The following is a 21,448-nucleotide window of genomic DNA, read 5'->3' on the forward strand; positions in this document are numbered from 1 at the left end:
ATGAAGCTTGAGACTAGTGCACTAGAACATGTGGTACTAGAGGTTTGAGATGGAAGTAGGACCACAGCACTACCACCATGCAAGCAGACATCAACCCTTGGATTCTCAGCCGTTCACAAACTGACCTGATCTCTTCTGTAACAGTTGACAAAGATGCAACTGTAGATTTCCCTCCCTGTCCTGCGACAGGAAGACTGTGGCTCAATCTGCGTCAAACAATGTTCTGATGGATTTTTTCTTTCAAGTTGGTATTAGCTGTGATTTAAATTTGTTTAACAGGAAACCCAGGGATGAAAGGATTATCTGAACATCTTCTAGAGCCTTTGAAAAAGAAGATGTCACATTTAATCAGTCATCTAACTATAAGTATATATACACATTCCTTGCAAGTATTAATTAGCTACAACTGGAGCCAGTACCTTTGTAAATACTCTCGGTCAAGAGGTGAGGCTGAAAGGAAGCACTTTGAATTGAAAATGTTTGTTTTTCCACTGCAAAATGAAGAAATGTCTAGCAATCCTGAAGTGCTGGGACGTGACAATATGTGTCCTACTGATCTAATGTCATTAACAAGTCTCTCTCTGAAATCAATAGAATTATTTGCTGGAGAGATATCATTTTGAATGCAATACAGATATATTTGTTCAGATATTTCAAATTTAGGATAGGATGGAATGTCTCACCTGGCTCTGGAACTACAAAAACGATGGAATAAACATCATGCTATCTGACCATCGGTGGAACTGGTACAGTTGCACCTTTCTGTAGAAAGGACTGTACACATGAAAAGTTGCTTTTTCATAAGTTCCTTGGACATTAGTGTTTTGATGTAAACAGGAAATTGTGGGTGAGATAGACATTCCAGCTAGTTGCCAGCCTGAACTATATCCAGAACCCACTTCTCCAAAGCCAGTACTTGCCATCATTGTGTTTTTGTCTGCGGCTTAGGATGTTGAGGAGATGTAGTTCAAACAAATTACAAGTGCAGACTAACAATTTTAATTGCCATTATAACATCCTTTTTTAATGGATGGATGCTTCTGGAGTGTACATCTAAACTTATTTTCACACAATCTTTTGGGTGAGATAATGTATAAATGGGGCATTGACTCCTTAACAGAAATTATTTCTGGTCATTACCGATCGTCCTCACTGTGGCTGTGTAATAGGATATTCATGCTTTACATCTTGATTAAATGTTCCTATTGCTTTATTTTAGAGTCCACATTTATCTGTGGGATTAATATTAGTACAAACTCTCTTATAAACATTAGGCATATAAGCCTTTGACCTTTAGCAACTTTTTAGACTGCTAATTGGCTTTTCTTCACTTCATGGTAAGGGTTAAAAGAGTAAACATTGTTAATAAATGTGTGTCATTCTTGACTGAATCCGCCAGACTGATTTCTCCTCACATAATACTTCCCATCATGAAAAAAGGTGGAGCCCTTGATAAAATGGAAGGTAGTGTGCTGATTCCGTCTTCACACACACTTTAAGAGTGGTTGCTAAGAAGCTGAACATACCAAGTTCAGTCACAAGACCAAAGAATGATGTGGATACCGCTCCTAAAACTCCACCTTCGCTGACTGCGGATGACTTTATAGAGAAATTAAGAGCTGTAAAACCTTTCGTAGTTGAAACTAGTGCTACATTAGAAAGAATGGTGGAGAGATGGTCTACATTTGACCAAAACAAAGCATTAGTGATATTGATAATTCCGTTCCCGGTGTCTCTCATATGGTCAAGGAAATAGTTGCTTAAAAAGGTGACAGGGGACTTGGGAAAAAGAAATAAAAGAAACAACCTCAGATATATATATGGTATTCCTGAGGGTCCGGAGGCTCTGACGTCCTTATACAAACAATAGTACCAAGAATTGTTCAAATAGACTCTCACTCTCCTTTCAGCCTACAAAGAGCTCACTGCCTGGGTCTAAAGCTTCGGTGTTGTCCTCTTTGCGGACAAGTTGCAAAAGATTCATGAGTGGTTGAGCAATACTTCAAATGCAAATACCAATCATATGAAATGGCCACTAGCAATGCAACTGCAGCTTAAGGTAATGAATGTAAGATATGGTCTTGTACATCATCCCATGCTTCATTAAGGTTACTTATAGGGAAAAAGTTACTATGTACACTGATCCTGGCGTCTCAAAGGATTTTAGTAAACAATATAAAGTAGAAGAAATAGATCGTAGTGCACATGCTATGAAATCGTGTTCTGATAACTGTGTCTTTCATTTCAGTTTAATGGTATCAGTTTTTGTGTTCTCATTATTTCAAGTTGCTGTCTTCTTTTCTGTTGGTGGTATTTTCTCTGGCTTTTCTTTTAGCCACCTATTCTTCATCTCAAACATAGTTGGGAGTAGTTGCTCCTTTGTTTTATTTATTCTCTTTCTTTCTTTTTTTTCGGCTTACCTATATTTTAACTTTCTTTAAAGTATTTAATATTGTACCTTGTTATCAGACAAAAATATTGTCAAGTAAAGAAACAAAAGGTCAGAGACTTAGGCCCTCATTATGGACTTGGCGGGATGCCCGCCGCCAAACATGCCGGCGGTCAATGGAAGACCACCAGTGGCGGCTTGAAGTTGGTGCCGGGGGTGGATGCTGCTCCACCCTCACCGCCACGTCAGACCATACACCGCCAAGCCTATAATGAAGCAGTTATAGGCGTGGCGGTGTATAGAGAGGCGGCAGAGCAGCATCCAAGGAGCCTGTTCCCTCCCAGAGCAGTGTGATGAAAGAGGTAAGTGCTGTCCGACAGGGAACTGGGGAAGAGGGGTGAGTGTGTGAGTGCATGGGGGTGTGCGTGAGTGTATGTGTGGGGCGATGTATGTCTGACTGCATGTATGCGTGTGTTCATGTAGGTGAATGGGTGCATGTTGATGTGGGGGGTTGGGTTTGCGGGGACCTGTATGTAGGGGCGGGGGTGGGGGATGGTGAGGGTCAGGATCTACATGGGGTTTTCGGGGTGGAAGGTTCGGGGTGAGGCAGATCTAGGGGCTTGCGGGGACAGGTAGGTGTAGTGGCAAGGGGGGGGCTGGCATGTCACATACAGGTGACAGGAACGATTATTCCTGTCACCCATATCTCGCCAGAATATCCCTGGTGGAAATGGTGGAAGTGGGATCAAAATCCCACCGCTAGTCTGTCCTCCATCGCCGGGTCGAATGTGCCCACAGTCGGCCCAGCGGTCAAATATGGCCTGGCGGTGGGTGGGAGTGAACTGGCTGCTTTGCAGCCAGTTTACTACTGTGTTCAGAATATGGCAGTCTGGACCGCCATGCCGTTAGCAGTAATGACTGCCACTCCCGGCGTGGAGGTCCAGACCGCCATGTTCTTAATGACCACCTTAATTTATTCGTCTACTTCTGGAAACAATAATGGAGAGGTAATTAACATTTAAGCATAACTCATGTTTCTCAAGAATAAGATTTTTTAAGGTAGACAGTTTGTGGTTAAACAAAGTAAATAAAATTGATCTATGTATCATGAATATTTAAAGGCCCAAATCATTGTATCTAGAGTTTTGTAACACAGTGTTTAGAACAATTTTGGAACATTCTGATTATTAATGCTTTATTAAGTGATTTCTTATTAGGCTATGAAAAATATCTTAAGTATTTTTTTAGTTTAATATGATAGAAGACACATCAGTTCATTTTGCTTGGGATGCTCTCAAGGCTGCCTCTATGAACTTTATAATAAGCTATGGCACATATTCATACTTTTTTAGTGCCGCATTTGTGTCATTTTTTGCGCCAAAAAGTGGCGCAAATGCGGTGCTAAAAAAGTATAAATATGGGCCTATGTTTCTATTAAGAAGAAGAAAGATGAAAGGAATTCATTAGCTACTCCAGTTAAGATCACAAAAGTGGAACATATACCTTATACAGTATAAAAATAATAAAGCTGATTTAGCAGGGTTTATTCATTCTAAAATATGATTCAATAAAACTTCCACAGATAAGACTTGCGGCTATTTACTTAAACAAAAAGCTAGATACTATGGGGAGTAAACACAGATCAGGCGCTCTTCTAGCAAATTATCGTAAGTTCAAAAAGAAAATCAAATGTTATGTTGAGTGTTAATGAACAGGGGCAGAACATTTTCAGGGATTCAGAAACTGTGGTTTGCCCAACATTATCAGAATTCAAAGAATACTATTGATCTCTCTTCTCTGGAGTACTCTTTGACTGTTGAGGAATTGTTGGTGCAATAAAAAATCTTCCAGCTGGCATAGCACTCTGGTCTGATTGATTAACAGTGGAATTCTATTTGCAATTTTCCACAAGGCAATGTCCTGTGTTATTTAAATGTATTAGCAATATCTCCTCCATAAATAGTTTTAACAGTTCTTTTACAGAAGTCATGCTGTGCCCTATACCTAAAAAAATGAAAAACATTTCAGTATATGCCAGATTATACACCAATATCACTGATGTCAGGCCATACTGGATCAGAATAATGAGTTTTGTCAAATGCTGTCACATAGCAGTTAATTCTTGAACTTGAATGTAATGAAGTCCTTAAAACATTCTATAGCAGCATGTAGCCACTCACCACTTCTGCTCTGCTTAGGGACCCCCGTGTCCTACAAGTGACCAATTTGGCGTCTCGACATCTGGTTACCTACCAATTGTCGATTTGCGGACCTTCTAGACACAGAGCTCCAATCTTACTTTGAGATAAATAACGGGTCAGTTGAAACGAGTGGGTACCATGTGAGCAGCCGGCAAAGCCACCATTAGAGGAGTAGCCAAAACATATCTGAAATACACTGATCAGGACAGAGTTGCCCACACGGTGGAGCCTGATTCTCGCATGCTACATCTAGAGACTAAAACCTCACGGCCACTTCCAAATACCTATGCTGGCAACTCGAGCTCTACAGAGTATCACTGTGACAATGTGCTTTCCATGAAACTTGCCAATGTTGGAGGGAATTTGTCCAGTGTGCATATGAATACGGTAACAAAAGCAGTAAACTTTTTAAATACCTTGCCACCAGAGACCCCAGCACTAGATTAATCCCCTCCAGTACAGACTCCTCAGGAGTCCCTTTACATACACAAAGCACAATGTGGCAGAGAGACAAATAACTCACCCTCTGCTTGCAGACGTCCCACTTCCCTGTCTTGCTCGGTCCCAACAAGGGGAATTAGAGCCTCTGCTGACAGCTGACGAGATCTGAGCGGCTCTACACTCACTGATCCCAGAGAAAACCCCTGGGCCAGATGAGTTCCCCTTGAATAATACCATAAATTCTGAGACAACCTTGTTCCCCACTTGCTCAAACTCTCCAATGGAGCGGTAGTGACTCGCCTCTTTTCCCCCCACTTCAATCTAGCCACAATATTTGGTCCTTCCTAAACTAGTACATCCCCCAGAACACTGCGTCATATCGCCCCATCCCTCTGACAAATAAAGATATAAACATCTTTGCCAACGCCCTGGCAAACAGGCACTACCAAGTCCTGGGCTCCTTAATACACCCAGATCAATGTCGATTCATGTCCAACTGCAGCACTCAGCACTGCTTCAGACGTGTCCACATGGCACTGGCCCACGTTCACGAAGTACCTGACTCTACCGTCCTTCTACTCATAGATTTTAAGAAGGCGCTCATCTCGATCGACTGGGATCACCTGAACTTAATCCTCCAATATATGATTTTTGCCTTCAATGTCCAGAAACATGTCATAGTCCTCTATGATGCATCCGAGGCGCAGGTCCTTATCAACGGGTACAATCACGCACCTTCCCTATTAGACACAAAACCAGACCCCTCCCCCCACTCTTCTTCACTCTGGCCATGGAGCCCATGGCTAGGATCATTTGGTGCGATGCCCAGGTGCGAGGATGAGGCTGGAGTGGGACACTAAAGGGCAAGATCCTAAAATACTCGGATGACATTCTCCTCTTTCTCACAGACCCTAACGTATCCGATCAAATGATCCTAGACATTATTAGCGTGTTGAGGAGGCCTCAGGCCGTACCAAGTCACTCCTAGTTCCCATACATGATGACCATGCCACACTGTCTTGGCAATCAAACATCCCAATCCGCCATCTCAGCTTTAAATATTTGGGCATCCACATTGCCACATTACCAGGATTTAAATGCAGCCTCAATCTTAGTCACTTGTTGTCTGCTATTAGGACCAGCTTACGAACCTGAAACAAACTGCCCCCTAAATGCAGTAGGACAAGTTGAACTCATTAAAATGATCATAGTCCTGAGAATCTTATATGTGCGGCAAAACTTCCCACTCCACATTTCTCACTCCTGGTTTACTCAGATCAAGGCGCTGCATTGCTTCTTTGTCTGGAGTGGCCGAGCTCCCCGCAGTGCCTTTGCTAAATTCTGCATGTCAGTCTATGGGTTAGGGGTGGTGGATATCCGACTATATTATTAGGCACCCCAACTCTTTATTATCAATGACTGGCTGACTGGGGGCTGGAGCGACCCACTGTATCAATTGGCGCTGGCCCATCTTTGACTTGACAACGTTAAGCCTCTCAGATCTACCACTCTGGTCTGCAATGCCCCAGAGGTGCTTGAGACGCTGACACATAGGTGGGAGCAGTGGCTGGGCAGCCTTGACAACACAAAATGGCGGGCAGCATGTATGGTCCCCTGTCAAATTGCCATACATACACTCCTACGCACGATACAGCTACACTACCTGCATACTTCATGCTCCAAAGGCTTTGCCATGCAGAACTGCTCCTGGAACCTTGCTGCCCTCACTGTTCCCTACCAAACGCTGATTTCTTCCCTATGGGGTGGCAGTGCTCCTCTGTATCCCATTACTGGCAGCTGATAGCCTGGTCTGTCTCTCGAGTAATAGATCAACCTAATGAGCTGACTCCCAAAATTTTGTATTGGGCCTCCTAGATGATGTAGGGGGAGCCCGAGAGTACTAAACACTCCTGGGCATAGATACAGTGGTAGCCAAGAGAAACACAGCGTGCAAATGGAACCTTCAACAACCCCCAATGTTGCCTGCGTCGAGGGCCAGCATGGACTGGTGCGCCAAACTGGAAGAGCCCATCTATATCGCCAGGGTATGCCCCATAAATCTGATCTATAATGGGGTAATTACTTTGGCCTGCCCATTCGGTCCGGGGGCATGAACTCAACAGTGGTGATTTCTCTTGATTTTCCTGTAGATCCTGGTACAGGGAAGCGATGTGGAACTTTGTTATTTTGTACTCTTGCACTAAGTATATTGTTATACCTATGTCTAAAATCAATAAAATATGTTTATAAAAAATGTATATTTATGAGGTCACATCATGTTAAAATGTCTTAGAGCAATAAAATCTAACTTGTACAATAGCGATGGAACACCCAGGCGTGTCCGACAGACAGTTTGTGCTCATAATGATCTCAGTAATCATGCTTCTCAAGTTTCTGGGTCAGTGGTTCTTCACAATCTGGTCCCAGATTGTACTTTCCATGTTTATATAACCATTGTAACCCTCATCAATTTAATGGTTAGTGATCAAATCATTATCTGTTACTCTGCCAGTACTTATGCTGACATCAGTTGCTGTGCTGTTACTCGTGCTATTAACTAAACTGCCAGTCTCCATTCTCCCATCAAGTAATATGTAATTATGTCCACAAAATGACTGTGTCAGTACACATGCCTTCCGACCAGTAATGATATCCATCCAGGTGCTAACATCCAAGGAAGCAAGCCCCCATCGACTATTTAGCCATTATCGTTTTTTACATAGTGATCATGCCAGTAATAACGTCCTATCATTTACTGTGCTGGTAATAATTTTGCAGCAGTTACTGCGCTGGTTCTAATGCGCCCAAGGTTACTGAGCTAGTAATCCCTCCGGCCTACTTGAAGTGTCAGAACACTGTTGTGTTACCTTGTGCAAGTAGAGACCACCAAACAAGCTGTTCGGGTCTATAGTTACTATACATGAAACCTGGGAGGCAGCGGCGGCCACTGCAAATCAAAAAGGGGGGGGGAGGGCAGACAGGGATGGGAGAAAATGAAAAGATAAAGTAAAATAAACTGAACTTACCTTCAGGGACGCCACAGCCTCGTTCATTGCTCCTCTTGCGCACAGGCTCCCCTGCAATCCTGGCGCTGCTTACATGCTAATCATAGCATGTAAGCAGCGCCAGGATTGGTCTGAGTGGCAGGGACCCGCCCCTCGGTGCACTGCTGAGCCAGAAGCAGAAAAATAAAATGAAAGAAAACTATTGTTTTATTCTTGTGCTTCTGCCTAGGCCAGTGGTGCAACGCTCCTTCGCCATAGCAAAGGAGCCGCTCCTGCAGAGGTTTGTCCATAATCACTTTTGTTTTTAAGAGATTTAAATAAGGAAGCTTGAGACTAACATCTGGCACAAAACTGAAAAGTGAAAACCTTATGCAATTCTCTAAAAACTAATGGCAAAGGATGATCTGGCTGAACACGGCATGTGGCTAATTTAAATAACTTAATTTTTCATCTTAATTGGATTCCAGTGCATATCTGAGGCGGTTTATTGATTACATCTAAAGTGCCTGGTCCTGATGTAAAGCTAATGGGCAAATTACGTTTATATGCAATGGGGAGCAAGCAAAATTAAAAACAACAGAATGATGCGTGCGCTCACCTGAAATTGCATGTGTGGACTGCTTTAGAGGCAGACTGAGGAGGAAAATCAGTAAAAGACGAGATGAGAGAGCACTTCAGTCGGGAAGCCACAGAAGACAGTGTGGAGAAAGGAAAGAGGAGAAATGACACAGTTCAATAAAATGACAAGACTGGAGGGAGGAGAGAGAGAGAAAGAGAGAGAAAGAAAACTTCAATTTTAAGGCAGAAAGGCTGGATGGCCTATTTTTAAACCAATAAACAAGGTAACCCTCCCTCAGAAACACTCTGATTTACACCAATAACCTGCAGGCTACACGCAGGCACCACTCTCAAGTTTAAGAATTCCTGTGTAAGTAGGTCAGCCAGTCAGTGCTTTTTTTCTTCTTTGAACTCTGGTACCTGTACCCATGTGTCTATTATGCACGTAGTACGAGTACCAGAATGCAATTCGCTTTACCAATTACTAAAATACAGACTAAGGTTATCAAACACTTAAGTATGGGTCAAAATCCCCTCAACAGACTATTTAAAGAATTCCATACTTTTCCCCCAAAACTGGAAAAAAGTCCAATCTATTCTTAGTCGTGCATATATCCAATTGCCTTGAACCCAGTTTTGAGAGTTTATTAATTCAGTCCTCAACTTTAACATGATTCCTACTCTCCCCTTTCCTAAGAATTACGTTCTAGCTGTAATCACCTTTCAAACCCGTGAATTAGATTCAAATGTTTCATCCCTTGATCCAAACATGTTTTCCTGGCTCAGCCTCACATCTGTTCCCGTGGTCAGGTGAATTTTTCAGACTCTACTCTCTAAAAATCCTGGGAGACTGTTACTTTTCAGTAGCATGTGTATAAATGCCCACTTCATTTTTGGCATTCCCAGCATGCATCTAATTCAAGTAACTTTTAATATTTCATCTTCCTTGGGTCCCGGTGCATATCTGAGGCGGTTTATCAGCTACTCTCATGTGCCAGACCCTGATGTAATGCGAATGGGGAAATGTTCCTGATGTTTTGCGAATGGGGAAATGTCCCTGAATTTAGAAAGACTTTGGATGTGAATCTAACGTGACCGTCTAGGTAAATGTTAAAGACAACACTCCCAGGTAACAGACAGCAAATTAGATTGTGCGTTTGTGTACGGTGTTGAAAAAAAACGTATTTACATTCGACAAAGAAAATAAACTTTTGTTTTGCGGATCATGTCCTATCGCTACAGAAGCCCAGAAAAAGAATAGCTAAACAAAAACGGGCAATTGATGGGTCAAGGAAGATACAGGTCGTGCTGACAGGCCAGGTAACTCTACTTAAAGCGTATTGTATTGTATTGTATTGTATTGTATTGTAATCGTATTTATATAGCGCTTACTACCCCTGACGAGGCGTCGAAGCGCTTTTCGATGAGTAGCACGCTACTCCGGTATCCAACAAGAATTAGTGATGGATTAGTATAATTTAATAAGGAGTACAGTTTTAGTATTATTATGAGTTAATTTGAGTTGCGGATATGAGAGTTTGTTAGTTAGATTGACTGGAGTAATGGAGGGGTGGAGGAGGAAAGAAATCCAGAAGTGTTAATTGGGAGTTTATCCTTCATTTACTCAATCCAAAGGCTTGAGATGAATAAAAGGGGAGCGGAGGGGAAAGAGGATGTGGAAGGGTTAGGGAGAGCATAGTAGCAGAGTGAGATGAATGCAGGAGAATTTAGTGGGGTTGTGTGGGAGGTCACAGAGGTAGAGTGAGGTTTGGTGAGTTAGATGTGGAGGTGGAGGGATGAGCTTAGGCAGAGATATTTAGGAGATGAAAATGGTCGAAGGGATTTGGGATGAGTCCGAGTGAGAAATGGAGCCATGCAATGATCCACAAACATGCCAGGCACAGAAACAACATATACACATGTGTTCACTTTCGGGTTGGTAATTTCGCTGAGCATTTCCCTCTCCTCCCCGCCACGATTTCAAACCCACTACCTTCCCATGGTACGTTGTTCCCTGCTGCAGCGGTGCAACAACTTCTAAAAATACACTCTTTCCAATGAACACCCGGGATGGGGGCTGTATTCCTTCTTTTGCTGCCCATTTCCCCTCTATACACTTGTAGCGCTTTGAAAACGAGTAGTCCAAGATGTTAGGCCCTATGTACAAATAAGAAAAGGGGCGATTACGCAATGTCCCATATACCCAAGTCCCTGAGTATTTCGGGAGTCAACTCCCCTATCAGCCGTCTGTCTCCACCTACTTGCAATAAAGGATCACTAGCCAAGAATCTCACGATGCGACCAGTCTAAAAACTGACAGGCGGACAAGCAGCTTTTACCCTCATTCGCCTTTCCAACAGGGAGCGTCTATGTACCGCTTCCACAGCAGAGAGCGCCCGGCATGTGTTAGGTTACGCTTCCGCTTTCTCTTTTGTTCCTGATTGAAACATAGGTTGCGAATGGTGTGAGCGCCCCCTGCTAGACATTTTACAGTACTACGTTCGAAAATGAGTCACTCGCTCTATTTCAAGTAAGCCACACCTCGAACAACTTAACTCTTTCACTGGTGTGGTGTGGTGTTGTATCTTATTCTCACCCGGTGGGCAGCTTGCTACGCTTTAGGATGTGTGGCTGGAACCGTGTTAGCTCTTAGTATGATGGGTGAAGAAGCAAGGAGTGCACAGTTTAAGGTTTTCAGAATCTAGCAGCTGCGAACACCTCCGCAGATCCCCAGATTGTCTTTCTTAGGATCAGAGCCCACTTAGCTGGTGACTGCAATGGGCTGTCCATTCTGAGATGTTATTTAACGTTTATGTTCCCGAGTGGGCACAGGTAGGTGTGGTATGTAGAGCATCCTTAGACAGACCTTTTTAGGTATCGACTGCGACAGTGCATGAGCTGCATGTGCTCTCGCTTGCAAGAACTATTATATACAAGTGACTTCGAGCCCTCACATTGCTTACCATTTGTGGGCTTTCAATTTGTTATTTTTTGCCTCCTAATTGAGTAGCCATACAATGTTCTCTTCCTCTTATTTCCTCGGGAGTTGGGACCATGTACAGATAGCTTCATCTTGATTAGGGTCCTTCTGCTGCTGGCATGCTGAATGTGGTGCTATTTTATATGTTACCTCTTTTTTTATTTTCTTCTTCCAGTCCGGTTGCTTCTTCCTTTCCACCTCAACCCCGTCCCCTCTTATCCATGTTGCTTCTTAACCCCAACCTTCCCCTTGTCTTTGTTGCTTTTCCCTCCCATTGTAATAGGTCTCGTATATTTCAAACAAGTTGTCATTTTTTGGCAACAGCACCCACAAGCTTAATAAAAAAAAACATGAGTGAAAACTGAGAAAAGACGACTAAATAAAATAAAATTAGCTTTAAAAAATAAAACTTTGCAATTTTGTTTGTCCTGCTGGGCATGCTTTTGCCAGTCACAAGCCTTCTGTTTGGGGGCACTGGAAGTTAGAACGAAATACTACCTCAATCACGTAGGGAGCAGCGGACGGGCACTAATTGAGTTTCAATCAATTAGTGCTTGATCTCTGTTCCACACAGAGGAAGGGTAATGGTGCCAGACATGTCTTGGCAAATTATGAGGCTATAAAGAAGAGTGCCAGGCAAACCAACAAATGGTGAGAGACAGGCAGGCTCCAAGCCCTTTACCGAACACAACAGTGTCTCGCATGTGAGACGCATACACTAGCGCATGCACTCGCAGGCTCGACCCCAAACAGCTCTATGATGCAGCCATGCTGTGAGCGTGGACATACAGTCCGCGTCATATCGCTTTTTTAACCTTTCTGCACCCAGTATTGATCCTACCTGTCTTCCATGGTTTGCAAGTAGCCATGCTGCTGAAGCCCCTCAGACAGGCTTCTCCCTTCCTGCTGTTTGACCAGCTCAAGCAGGGGAAAGCAGAACAAAGGATTTCCTGTGGGAGAGGGGGTGCAACACCCTCTCCCTTGGAAATAGGTAGTACAATGCTGGGGAGGGCTAGCCTCCCCACACCACTGGCTTGTTTTGAAGGGAACATCTGGTGCCCTCCTTGCATAATCTGATTTGCAGCAGTCCAGGGACCCATGGTCCTGGCTCTGGTTTGAAACTACACAAAGGAAAAGGGAGTGACCACTCCCATGTCCATCGTTACCCCAGGGACTTGATTCTGGTATCCTGGAAAACAAGATGTGCAGCGGACCCGGGGAGCATCTGGTTGGTCAGGACAGGTAACTGATGTCAGTGACTCCCTCTGATAGGTGGTCACCCTGCTGAGTAACCAAGCCAACTGTTAGAGCTATTCAGGGATGTCCTTGTGGGTTAATCCCTAGATTCGGCATGCATGACTCCACCAGGACTCCTCTGCATCGACCTCTTCTGCTCCTGGAGAACCCCTGCTGGACTTCTCAGGAACCAAACAAGCCTGCAACCCCTGAGACAACCTCGTCTTGCAACATTGTTTCTCTGTCTCCTTCCAACAATTACAACATTTCCACAGCTGTGCATCCCCTGGGGTCAGCAAGACTTCAGCTGCATCAAAGAAGCAAGAAGGAATCTCCCTTGGATTGAAGCAGTCACTCCCCTGCATCCGCAGGCACCTAAGGCAACAATATCCGGCTGCTGGGATCTGCTCTCCACTGGAACTGCGTGGATCTCCCAACACAGGTGGTGGTTCTGAGTGGTCCTCTTGGTCCTCTCTGCTGTCTATCCAGTTGGGAGACAGTAAGCCCTTTCCTCTCCGTGCAGGACAGAATCCATGTGCACTTCGACTCTTACAGCAACCAAAGCTTGTTGACTCCTGCTCCAAGGGATCTTCAGGCTCCAAGTAGCCCCGGCCTCCAGCACTTCATCGTTGCAAGGACAGTCTCCTCTCTGCTGCTCCTACAAAGTGGGACTCCTCTCCAGGTGTGCTGACTGGGCCTCACTGCACCTTACTGTGCCTGCTGCCAGTGGGTTGCCTCTGGGGGTTACAACTCCCCTCCAAGAGACCTTGGTGGTCCACTTCAGCTCTGCAAATCCTCTACTACCTGAATTTGCCTTTGCCAAGGCTTGTTGGTGGTCCTCCTGACCCATATTTGACCCAGTGACTAGCGTGGGACAGCTTCTGCATGACTTCAGGGACTCATCTGCAGCTCCTGGGCTCCACAGCTGACCTAAATCTTCCACCATCGACCCAGATCATTTTCCACAGAAGGGTGGGCAGTGACTCCAGCCCCACCTGGACACTCCTGCATGGACTGGACTCTGTCCCCTTCTCTTGCAGGTCCTCTTCATCCAGAATCCACCGTTGGGTTTCACCGGACTGGTCCTGTTCTTGCAAGTCCCCTTGTTAGTCTCTGGGGAGACCAGGTAACATACCTAAGCTCTCCTGGTTGCTGGGGGTCCTCTAACTACTCACCTCTTGGGGTTTCAAGTTCTCGCAGGTCCCTACTATTTACTCCACATCCTTGGGTGGGGACCTAACTTTGTCTTCCACTATTTTAGTATATGCTTTGGCCCCCCCTACAGGGCCCTAGTTATTTTCTGCTATTTCTTGCCATTGCTTGTTGTTTTTCTATGCTAACTCCTAGTACTTACTGTGTGTATATAGTGTATACTTGCCTCCAGTTGGAGGACTGCCCATAAGTAATCTAGCTTAGTGTTACTGTAATAAAGTACCTTTATTTTTGCAACACTGTGTGGTTTCTTTCATGTGAGATAAGTTGCTGTGCGACTACTGTGGAATCGCAAGTGCTTTACACTCCTCCTAGATAAGTGTTGGCTGCTCATCACAACTACCACTAGAGAGCCCTGGCTTCCCAGACACTGTTCACTAACTAATAAGGGTTGCCTGGATCTGGTATAAGGTGCAAACACCATAGGTGCCCACCACACACCAGGCCAGCTTCCTACAGGCCAAATCGGGACCACCGACTGCAGTGTACACATTTGTTTAGCCACTTCAAGTTTTTTACCAGCCTGTAGCTCCATCTCGGTTTTGGTGCCAAGAAGATGACTGAATACTTTCGGCACTCTTTCATAGAGTTTAGTACTTGAACAAAAGCCTCTTTCCTCTACACTATCCCCAGCACTTCCTCTTACTTGGATGGATCCTCTGGCACCGGAGTGGAACAAAAGTAATGCTGTGGAGGATGATCTGAAAATTCTATGGCATAACTTTCTCTTACTACCTTCAAAACCTGACCTCACACTACCCGCATCCATTCTGCATAACAAATAATCAACCCAGCTCACACTCCTTCACAAGTAGTCAGTATTTATTTGATTCTGGGGAGTCAGACTGAGTCTGAGATTTTGAGAAACGTGCTACCCCTCGATCACTTGCCTTCCCATGAAAGATTTGTAGACATGTCCTCTCTTTCTCTGGGAAAATTATGTTTTTGCTGAAGGCAACCTACATTTTACCAGTTCATCCAATGAGAATCAAAAAACTTATGTTATGAAAACTTATAGAGCACATGTATACCCAAGGGTTTCTTGGTACTGGGACAATCGGGAGGAGAGAGGGCTCAGGCTAATCAAAAGCTAGCTTCATCATCCAGGACTTCAAAAGCTTCCTGAACCTTAGGAAGTTGGCTTCTTGTAAACTGCAGATATCAGATGTAATTGGCAAACGTTTAACTCATGTAGTCATCTTATAAGCTACAAGTTAAGACTATTACAGGAGACTATCACAAAAATACTTAATCAATCAATCAATTTGTATAGCGCGCTAAATACCTGTGAGGGTTTCAAGGCGCTGGGGGGGGTGGGGCTTAGGGGGGGGTGCTGCTACTGCTCGAACAACCAGGTCTTGAGGAGTTTTCTGAAGGAAATAAGGTCCTAGGTCTGTTGTAGATCCGACCGGAGGGTGTTCCAGGTCTTGGTGGCGAGGTACGAGAATGATCTGCTGCCAGAAGATTAGCGCCGGATGCGGGGGATGGAGGCAAGGGCAAGGTTGGCGGAGCAGAGTTGCCAGGTGGGGGTGTAGAAGCTGAGTCTGTTGTTCAGGTATGTTGGTCCGGTGTTGTGGAGTGCCTTGTGTGCGTGGGTGAGGAGCTTGAAGGTGATCCTCTTGTTGACGGGGAGCCAGTGAAGGTCTCTTAGGTGGGGGGTGATGTGGCAGTGGCGAGGGATGTTGAGGATGAGTCGGGCGGAGGCATTTTGGTTGCATTGGAGGCGTTGTAGGAGTTTGGATGAGATACTGGTGTAGAGGGCGTTGCCGTAATCGAGTCTGCTGCTGACGAGGGCCTGGGTTACTGTTTTTCTTGTTTCTGTTGGGATCCATTTGTAAACTCTGTGGAGCATGCGGAGGGTGTTGTAGCAGGAGGAGGAGATGGCGCTGACCTGCTTTGACATGGAGAGTGAGGAGTCGAGGGTGAAGTCGAGGTTTTGTGTGCTGTCGGTAGGTGTCGTTGGGGGATCCAGTGTGGTCGGCCACCATGTGTTGTCCCAGGCGGAGGGGGTGCGCCCAAGGATGAGGACCTCTGTTTTGTCCGAGTTCAGTTTTAGCCGGCTGTCTCTCATCCAGTCAGCGATGGCTTTTAGTCCCTCGTGGAGGTTGGTTTTGGTGGTGTGCGGGTCCTTGGTGAGGGAGAGGATGAGTTGGGTGTCGTCGGCGTAGGAGATGATGTTGAGGTTGTGCTGACGGGCCACTTGTGTGAGGGGGGCCATGTAGATGTTGAACAGTGTCAGGCTGAGGGATGAGCCCTGGGGTACGCCGCAGATGATGTTGAAGGCTTTGGATTGGTACGGGGGGATGCAGACTCTTTGGGTTCAGCCGGCGAGGAAGGATGCGGTCCAGTTGAGGGCCTGGATTCCTGCTGCGTGGAGGCAGGATTTTAGGGTGTGGTGACAGACGGTGTCAAAGGCGGCTGATAGGTCTAGGAGGATGAGGGCTGATGTTTCTCCATTGTCGAGGTGGCTTCTGATGTCGTCTGTGGCGGCGAGGAGGGCGGTTTCGGTGCTGTGGTTGCATCTGAAGCCGGACTGGGAGGGGTCGAGGATGTTGTTGTCTTCGAGGTACTGAGTGAGCTTAGTGTTGACGATTTTCACGATGACCTTTGCCGAGAAGGGGAGCAGAGAGATGGGCCGGAAGTTTTTCAGGTCCTTGGGGTCCGCCTTTGGTTTCTTGAGAAGGGCTTTGATTTCGGCGTGTTTCCAGCTTTCCGGGAATCTTGCAGTTTCGAAGGAGATGTTGATGGCTTTCCGTAGGTGTGGTGCGATGGCTGTGTCTGCTTTGTTAAAGATGTGGTGTGGGTCGGGGGTCTGATGGTAATCCGGAGTGGATCGAGTTCATGGTCTTGCGGGTTTTGTCGTCGCTGATGCTGGTCCAGGAGGTCAGTCGGCTTGAGCGGGTGGAGTTCGTGGTGGGTGGGGTAGGAGCATCCAGAGTGTGAGGGGAGTTGAAGCTGTCGTGGGTGTCCGTGATTTTTCGGTGGAAGGCGGTTGCTAGGGCATCGCATAGTTCTTGGGAGGGGGTGCTGTCGTTGACGGTGGCGTTTGGGTTGGAGAGTTCTTTTACGATGCTGAAAAGTTCTTTGCAGTCGTGGCCGTTGTTTTCTAGGCGGGTTTTGAAGGAGGATCTTTTTGCTAGCCTGATGAGTTGGTGGTGTTTGAGTGTGGCATCCTTGAGTGCTGTGTGCTTGTCTGGAGTGCGTTCGAGTAGCCATATTTGCTTGAGTTTTCGGCAGTGGCGTTTGGAGGTCGTTGGTGAACCAGGTGGCTTTTTTGTTGATTTGGTTGTTGGAGGGTTTTCTGAGTGGAGCAAGGCGGTCGGCGCAGTCTTTGATCCATAGCTTGAGGTTGTGTGCGGCAATGTCAGGGTCGGTGGGGTTGACGGGTGGTTTCTGGGCTAGGGTGTTGGTTAGTTGAAGTTTGGTGACTTTGCCCTATCGTCGGCGGTATGGTTGTTCGGTGAGGTGGTGTTCTGTCTGTTTCTTGAAGGTGAAGTGAATGCAGTGGTGGTCGGTCCAATAGAGTTCGGTGGTAGGGTTGAAGGTGATGTGGTTGCTTGTGGAGAAGATGGGGTAGAGGGTGTGACCGGCTGTGTGGGTGGGTGTGTTGACGAGCTGTGTGAGGCCGAGGTTGGTGAGGTTTTCGGTCAGGGTGGTGGAGTTGGTGTCATTGTTGTTTTCGAGGTGAAAGTTCAGGTCCCCGAGGAGGATGTAGTCCGTGGAGGCAAGTGCGTGGGTGCTGGCCGGGTCAGCGATGGCATTGCTGAACGGTTCCCTGGGTCTCTATAGATGAGTGTTCCTCTGAGCGTGGTGTTGGGGTCGGTGCGGACTTGGAAGTGAAGGAGTTTGGCGGCGCTGAAGGAGTCGTCCAGGGTGGTTTTGACTTCTAGGGTGGCTTTGTGGACGATGGCTATGCCTCCTCCGGTTTTGTTGGTTCCGTTCAGGATGGCTATGGCGATGTCGGGTGCTGAGGAGTCGTTCCACCAAGTTTTGGTTAGAAAGGCCACGTCCGGGGAGGTGGAGTCGAGTAGGTCCCAGACTTCGATGGCGTGCCTGCGTGCTGAGCGGGTGTTGAGGAGTATGCAACGGAGGTGGTTGGTCTTGATCCTAGGAGGTTTGTGGGCTCTGTTGCAGGTGAAGCAGCAGTTGTGGCAGGAGAAGGGTCCGTGCGTGCTCTTTGGAGAGGCCTGGAAGCAGGTGGTGTCTCGGCTGGTGTTCAGTGCTCGGAGGGTGTCGGCGTTATAGCGAATGCTGACAGGGTGGCTGTTGTTGGGGCCAGGGATTCTGGTGCTGGGCGCGGTCCAGGTGCCAGCGGCGTGGCCGCGCCGCGGCTGCCATAAGAGGAGGGGAGGGGAGGGTGGGAGTGGCAGCTGGGAGGGCCTGTCGAATGAGAGGGCTGGGGGGTGGGGCCGCAGGGGACGCAGCGGCGGGAAAAAACAAGCTCAGGAAACGGTGCGAAGGAGGGGGAGGTGGGAGTGGCCGCAGGGGATGCAGCGGCGGGGAAAAACAGGCTCAGGAAATGGTGAGAAAGAGGGGGGAGGTGGGAGGGGCCGCAGGGGACGCAGCGGCAGGGAAAAACAAGCTCAGGAAACGGTGAGAAGGAGGGGGGAGGTGGGAGGGGATGCAGCGGTGGGGAAAAACAAGCTCAGGAAAACAAAATGCGGAGTGGAGGTGGCGCGGATGGCGGAGCGGGGATGTAAGAGGCGTGCAAGCACTGAAATAATGCCAGATGTATTTGTATGTATGAGTAATTACACAAATAATGATTTAAATGAAACCTACTAATTTTGTTAATTTTTTTTATACCACTACTCATCCCAGCACAGGATGCAAAGTGATTTATATCACACATAGACACAATAAATCATACAAGTGTGCAAATCAATGTTCAGGAAATGACACATAAGGTGATCAGGGTTATATGGTGTAAGAATCCCATAACGTTCATAACTGTAGTCAATATATGTTAAAAGTGAATGGTCAGGAAAAACACAAAGTCTGAATAAATAATGCAACACAGTGATTGGGATTGTGTGTACTAAGAAGACTGTGTTATTTTCCAAAGGAACCCTTCTTTGCAATCTTAGAATAACAACAGATTTGGCAAAACAATAAGTTAAGGATCTAAACCTATGATTTACAGTTTGCATGCAGATAAATATATCATTGTGCTGTATTTGAAGGATTACATCTTGAACTGGAGGTAATAAAATGATCTCAGAGTGAAAAGCAGTAGCCCTCTTACCTATTTCTATAACATACAAATCTGTGCTCTCCATGGTAGACAATGCGACATATGTATAAGTTTTGTGAGCCTGGGCAACGCAGCAAGTCATCTTGCTGCGCTGCCCTGCGTCACAGGGAAGGGGCAGAACAAGCCGTATTCATCCAATATGGTCCATTCCTGTACTTTTCCCCTGCGATGGTGCCCTTTTGGCAGCCTGGGGCAAACGCAGGTATCCTTGCACCCTACTTCATGAGTCAAAACTGTGACTGGGCAAAACACAGAACTCTTCCAGAACTGCATTAACAACCAGAGTTAACTCATCTCTTATAATCCCCTCAGAATTGCTGGACACACAAAGATCTCTGCAGCAGGTGTGTTAACTCTGTGGAAGGTACTTTACAAGGTATTTTATGGGGCTGCCTCTTTGTGACTAATTAAGTAAGTTAATATAGATTTACCGTCAACTTTGTCCCTCTGCAGCAGATTTTTTAAATAAGTGTATAAGCCTCTCAGGCTCTGCTTTTCAAGAACCGCCACTCGTGAATCCACCCCTTTACTCTGCCACACCCTGACCCATAAATATTTGGTTCCTGGAGGATGTTTATCCAATTGGAGCACTGGAGACAATTTTAGTAAAAAAAGAGAACATTTTTTGGCAAACATGACTTTTCACCAGGGAATTCCAAAAAAGGACATCTAAACAAAAACGAGTGTGTGGGTGGGGGTGGGGGTGCAAAAAGAAGATAAAGGCTGGGCTGACACTGACAGAGGAGAGAACAGACGGTAAAGGCCTCCCTTTCGGTGAAGTACCATTTTGCAGAGCATTTCCCTTCCCTCCATGATTTCAACCCCACTGCCCTTCCTATGATGTTATTCCCCATGCAACAGCGCAGCAACTTCTAAAAATACTCTCCTTCCTGGGAACATTCAAGATTCCGACCAGTGTCCACGCGCCCCGTCGACCTCCCCAAGGCACTTTTAAGAGTTTGTTTCCCAACAGAGGGCGCAGTCTTACACGAAGACATAAAAGCCTGAGTGATCTTGCGTTCACTATTAAAACATCGGTGTTATAAGTAACTTTCTTCAGGCTTGCTTCGGGGGGTTCCCCTTAACATTCGGATCCCCTTCCAAGTTCAACCTGACGTCTCCAAGGCGCTAGCACGATTTTGTGAGGCCCCACACACATAAATCCTATAAATATTTGCTGGAGTGTTTCTCCTTCCCCCTATCCCAGCCTGTCTTCATATACAATTTACGGTAAATGATCACTTACCGGTAATCTCGGGTTACGGCCGGTCGAAAAATTGGCAGGTGGACAAGCAGCGGGTTTGCCACATCCACCTTCCATCAGGGAGCGTCTGTGCGCCGCTTCTAGTGCAGACGGAGGACACCAGCTGGACGCATCACTCTCTGTTTCCGTTTAGTTTCTTTTTCAAATAGCTATCGGGTGCGGCACAAGCGTGCCCTACCCGCCTCTTTCTAGAAATGCCTAGAGACTGAGTCAGTCACTCGCCCTCTTGCATGCAAGCCGTATTTCGACGACGTCAATGCGGTGGCGTGTACGCTATCTAAAGACAGCTTTTTTTTTATTGTGCTGGACCTTAGTGTAAAGTCTCAGTTGTATGGTTGTCAGACAACATTTGGAAGGTACAACACAAGCTTTATTTAAAGTTTGGAGCATCTGGAACTTAGGGTTGCACCTTTTTTCACAATAAAAAACTATATTAGTTTCTGTTTGAGATTCTTTAAGGGCTAGGCTAGTTTATGAATAGCATTGTGTGTAAAATCATTTACATTCTTTGCTAGCATTTTAGTTTTGCCCAGTGCTTAATTTAAGCCGGTGATTGCAAAAGCAGTCACGGACATGGAGGTCTGCTTTCTCCAGCAGGCCACCATCCCCGTGAGTGCCCAGACTCGCAATGGGGTCGCAAACTGCGACCCACCTCATTAATATTAATGAGGTGGGTCTTTGTAACCCCATTGCGAGTCGCAGAAGGTGTCTGAGACACCTTTCTGCATAGCAAATTGCGAGTTGCAATTTGTGAGTCGGAAGGACTCGCAAATTGCAACTCGCAATTTGCCACCTACCTACATCTGGCCCTTAGACCCATATTTATACTTTTTTAGCGCTGTATTTGCGTCATTTTTTGACGCATAAGCGCCGCAAAGTTACAAAATACAACTGTATTTTGTTTGTTT

At 46.1% G+C, this 21,448-nt stretch overlaps 1 protein-coding gene across 11 annotated transcripts in view; it reads right to left on the reverse strand.

Annotated features, from left to right (window-relative positions):
- ADPRH (ADP-ribosylarginine hydrolase) overlaps positions 1–20,717 on the reverse strand; it is a 108,524-nt gene extending 87,807 nt beyond the window's left edge. Inside the window, exons 1-2 of one of the 11 annotated variants that reach the window (XM_069225719.1) lie at positions 20,523–20,717; positions 8,635–8,708 (exon numbers count right to left, since the gene is read on the reverse strand). In XM_069225719.1, coding sequence (XP_069081820.1) covers positions 8,635–8,708; positions 20,523–20,597 — 149 coding nt within the window. In that variant the 5' untranslated portion in view covers positions 20,598–20,717. Of the gene's footprint in view, positions 1–8,634; positions 8,709–10,933; positions 10,984–20,522 lie in introns of those variants that run through there. The other 10 variants (XM_069225724.1, XM_069225727.1, XM_069225720.1 and 7 more) reach the window with 10 other exon arrangements.
- Positions 20,718–21,448: the final 731 nt, after the last annotated feature.

This window comes from Pleurodeles waltl, chromosome 3_1, assembly GCF_031143425.1.
Source record: "Pleurodeles waltl isolate 20211129_DDA chromosome 3_1, aPleWal1.hap1.20221129, whole genome shotgun sequence".
In the NCBI taxonomy this organism is placed as follows: domain Eukaryota; kingdom Metazoa; phylum Chordata; class Amphibia; order Caudata; family Salamandridae; genus Pleurodeles; species Pleurodeles waltl.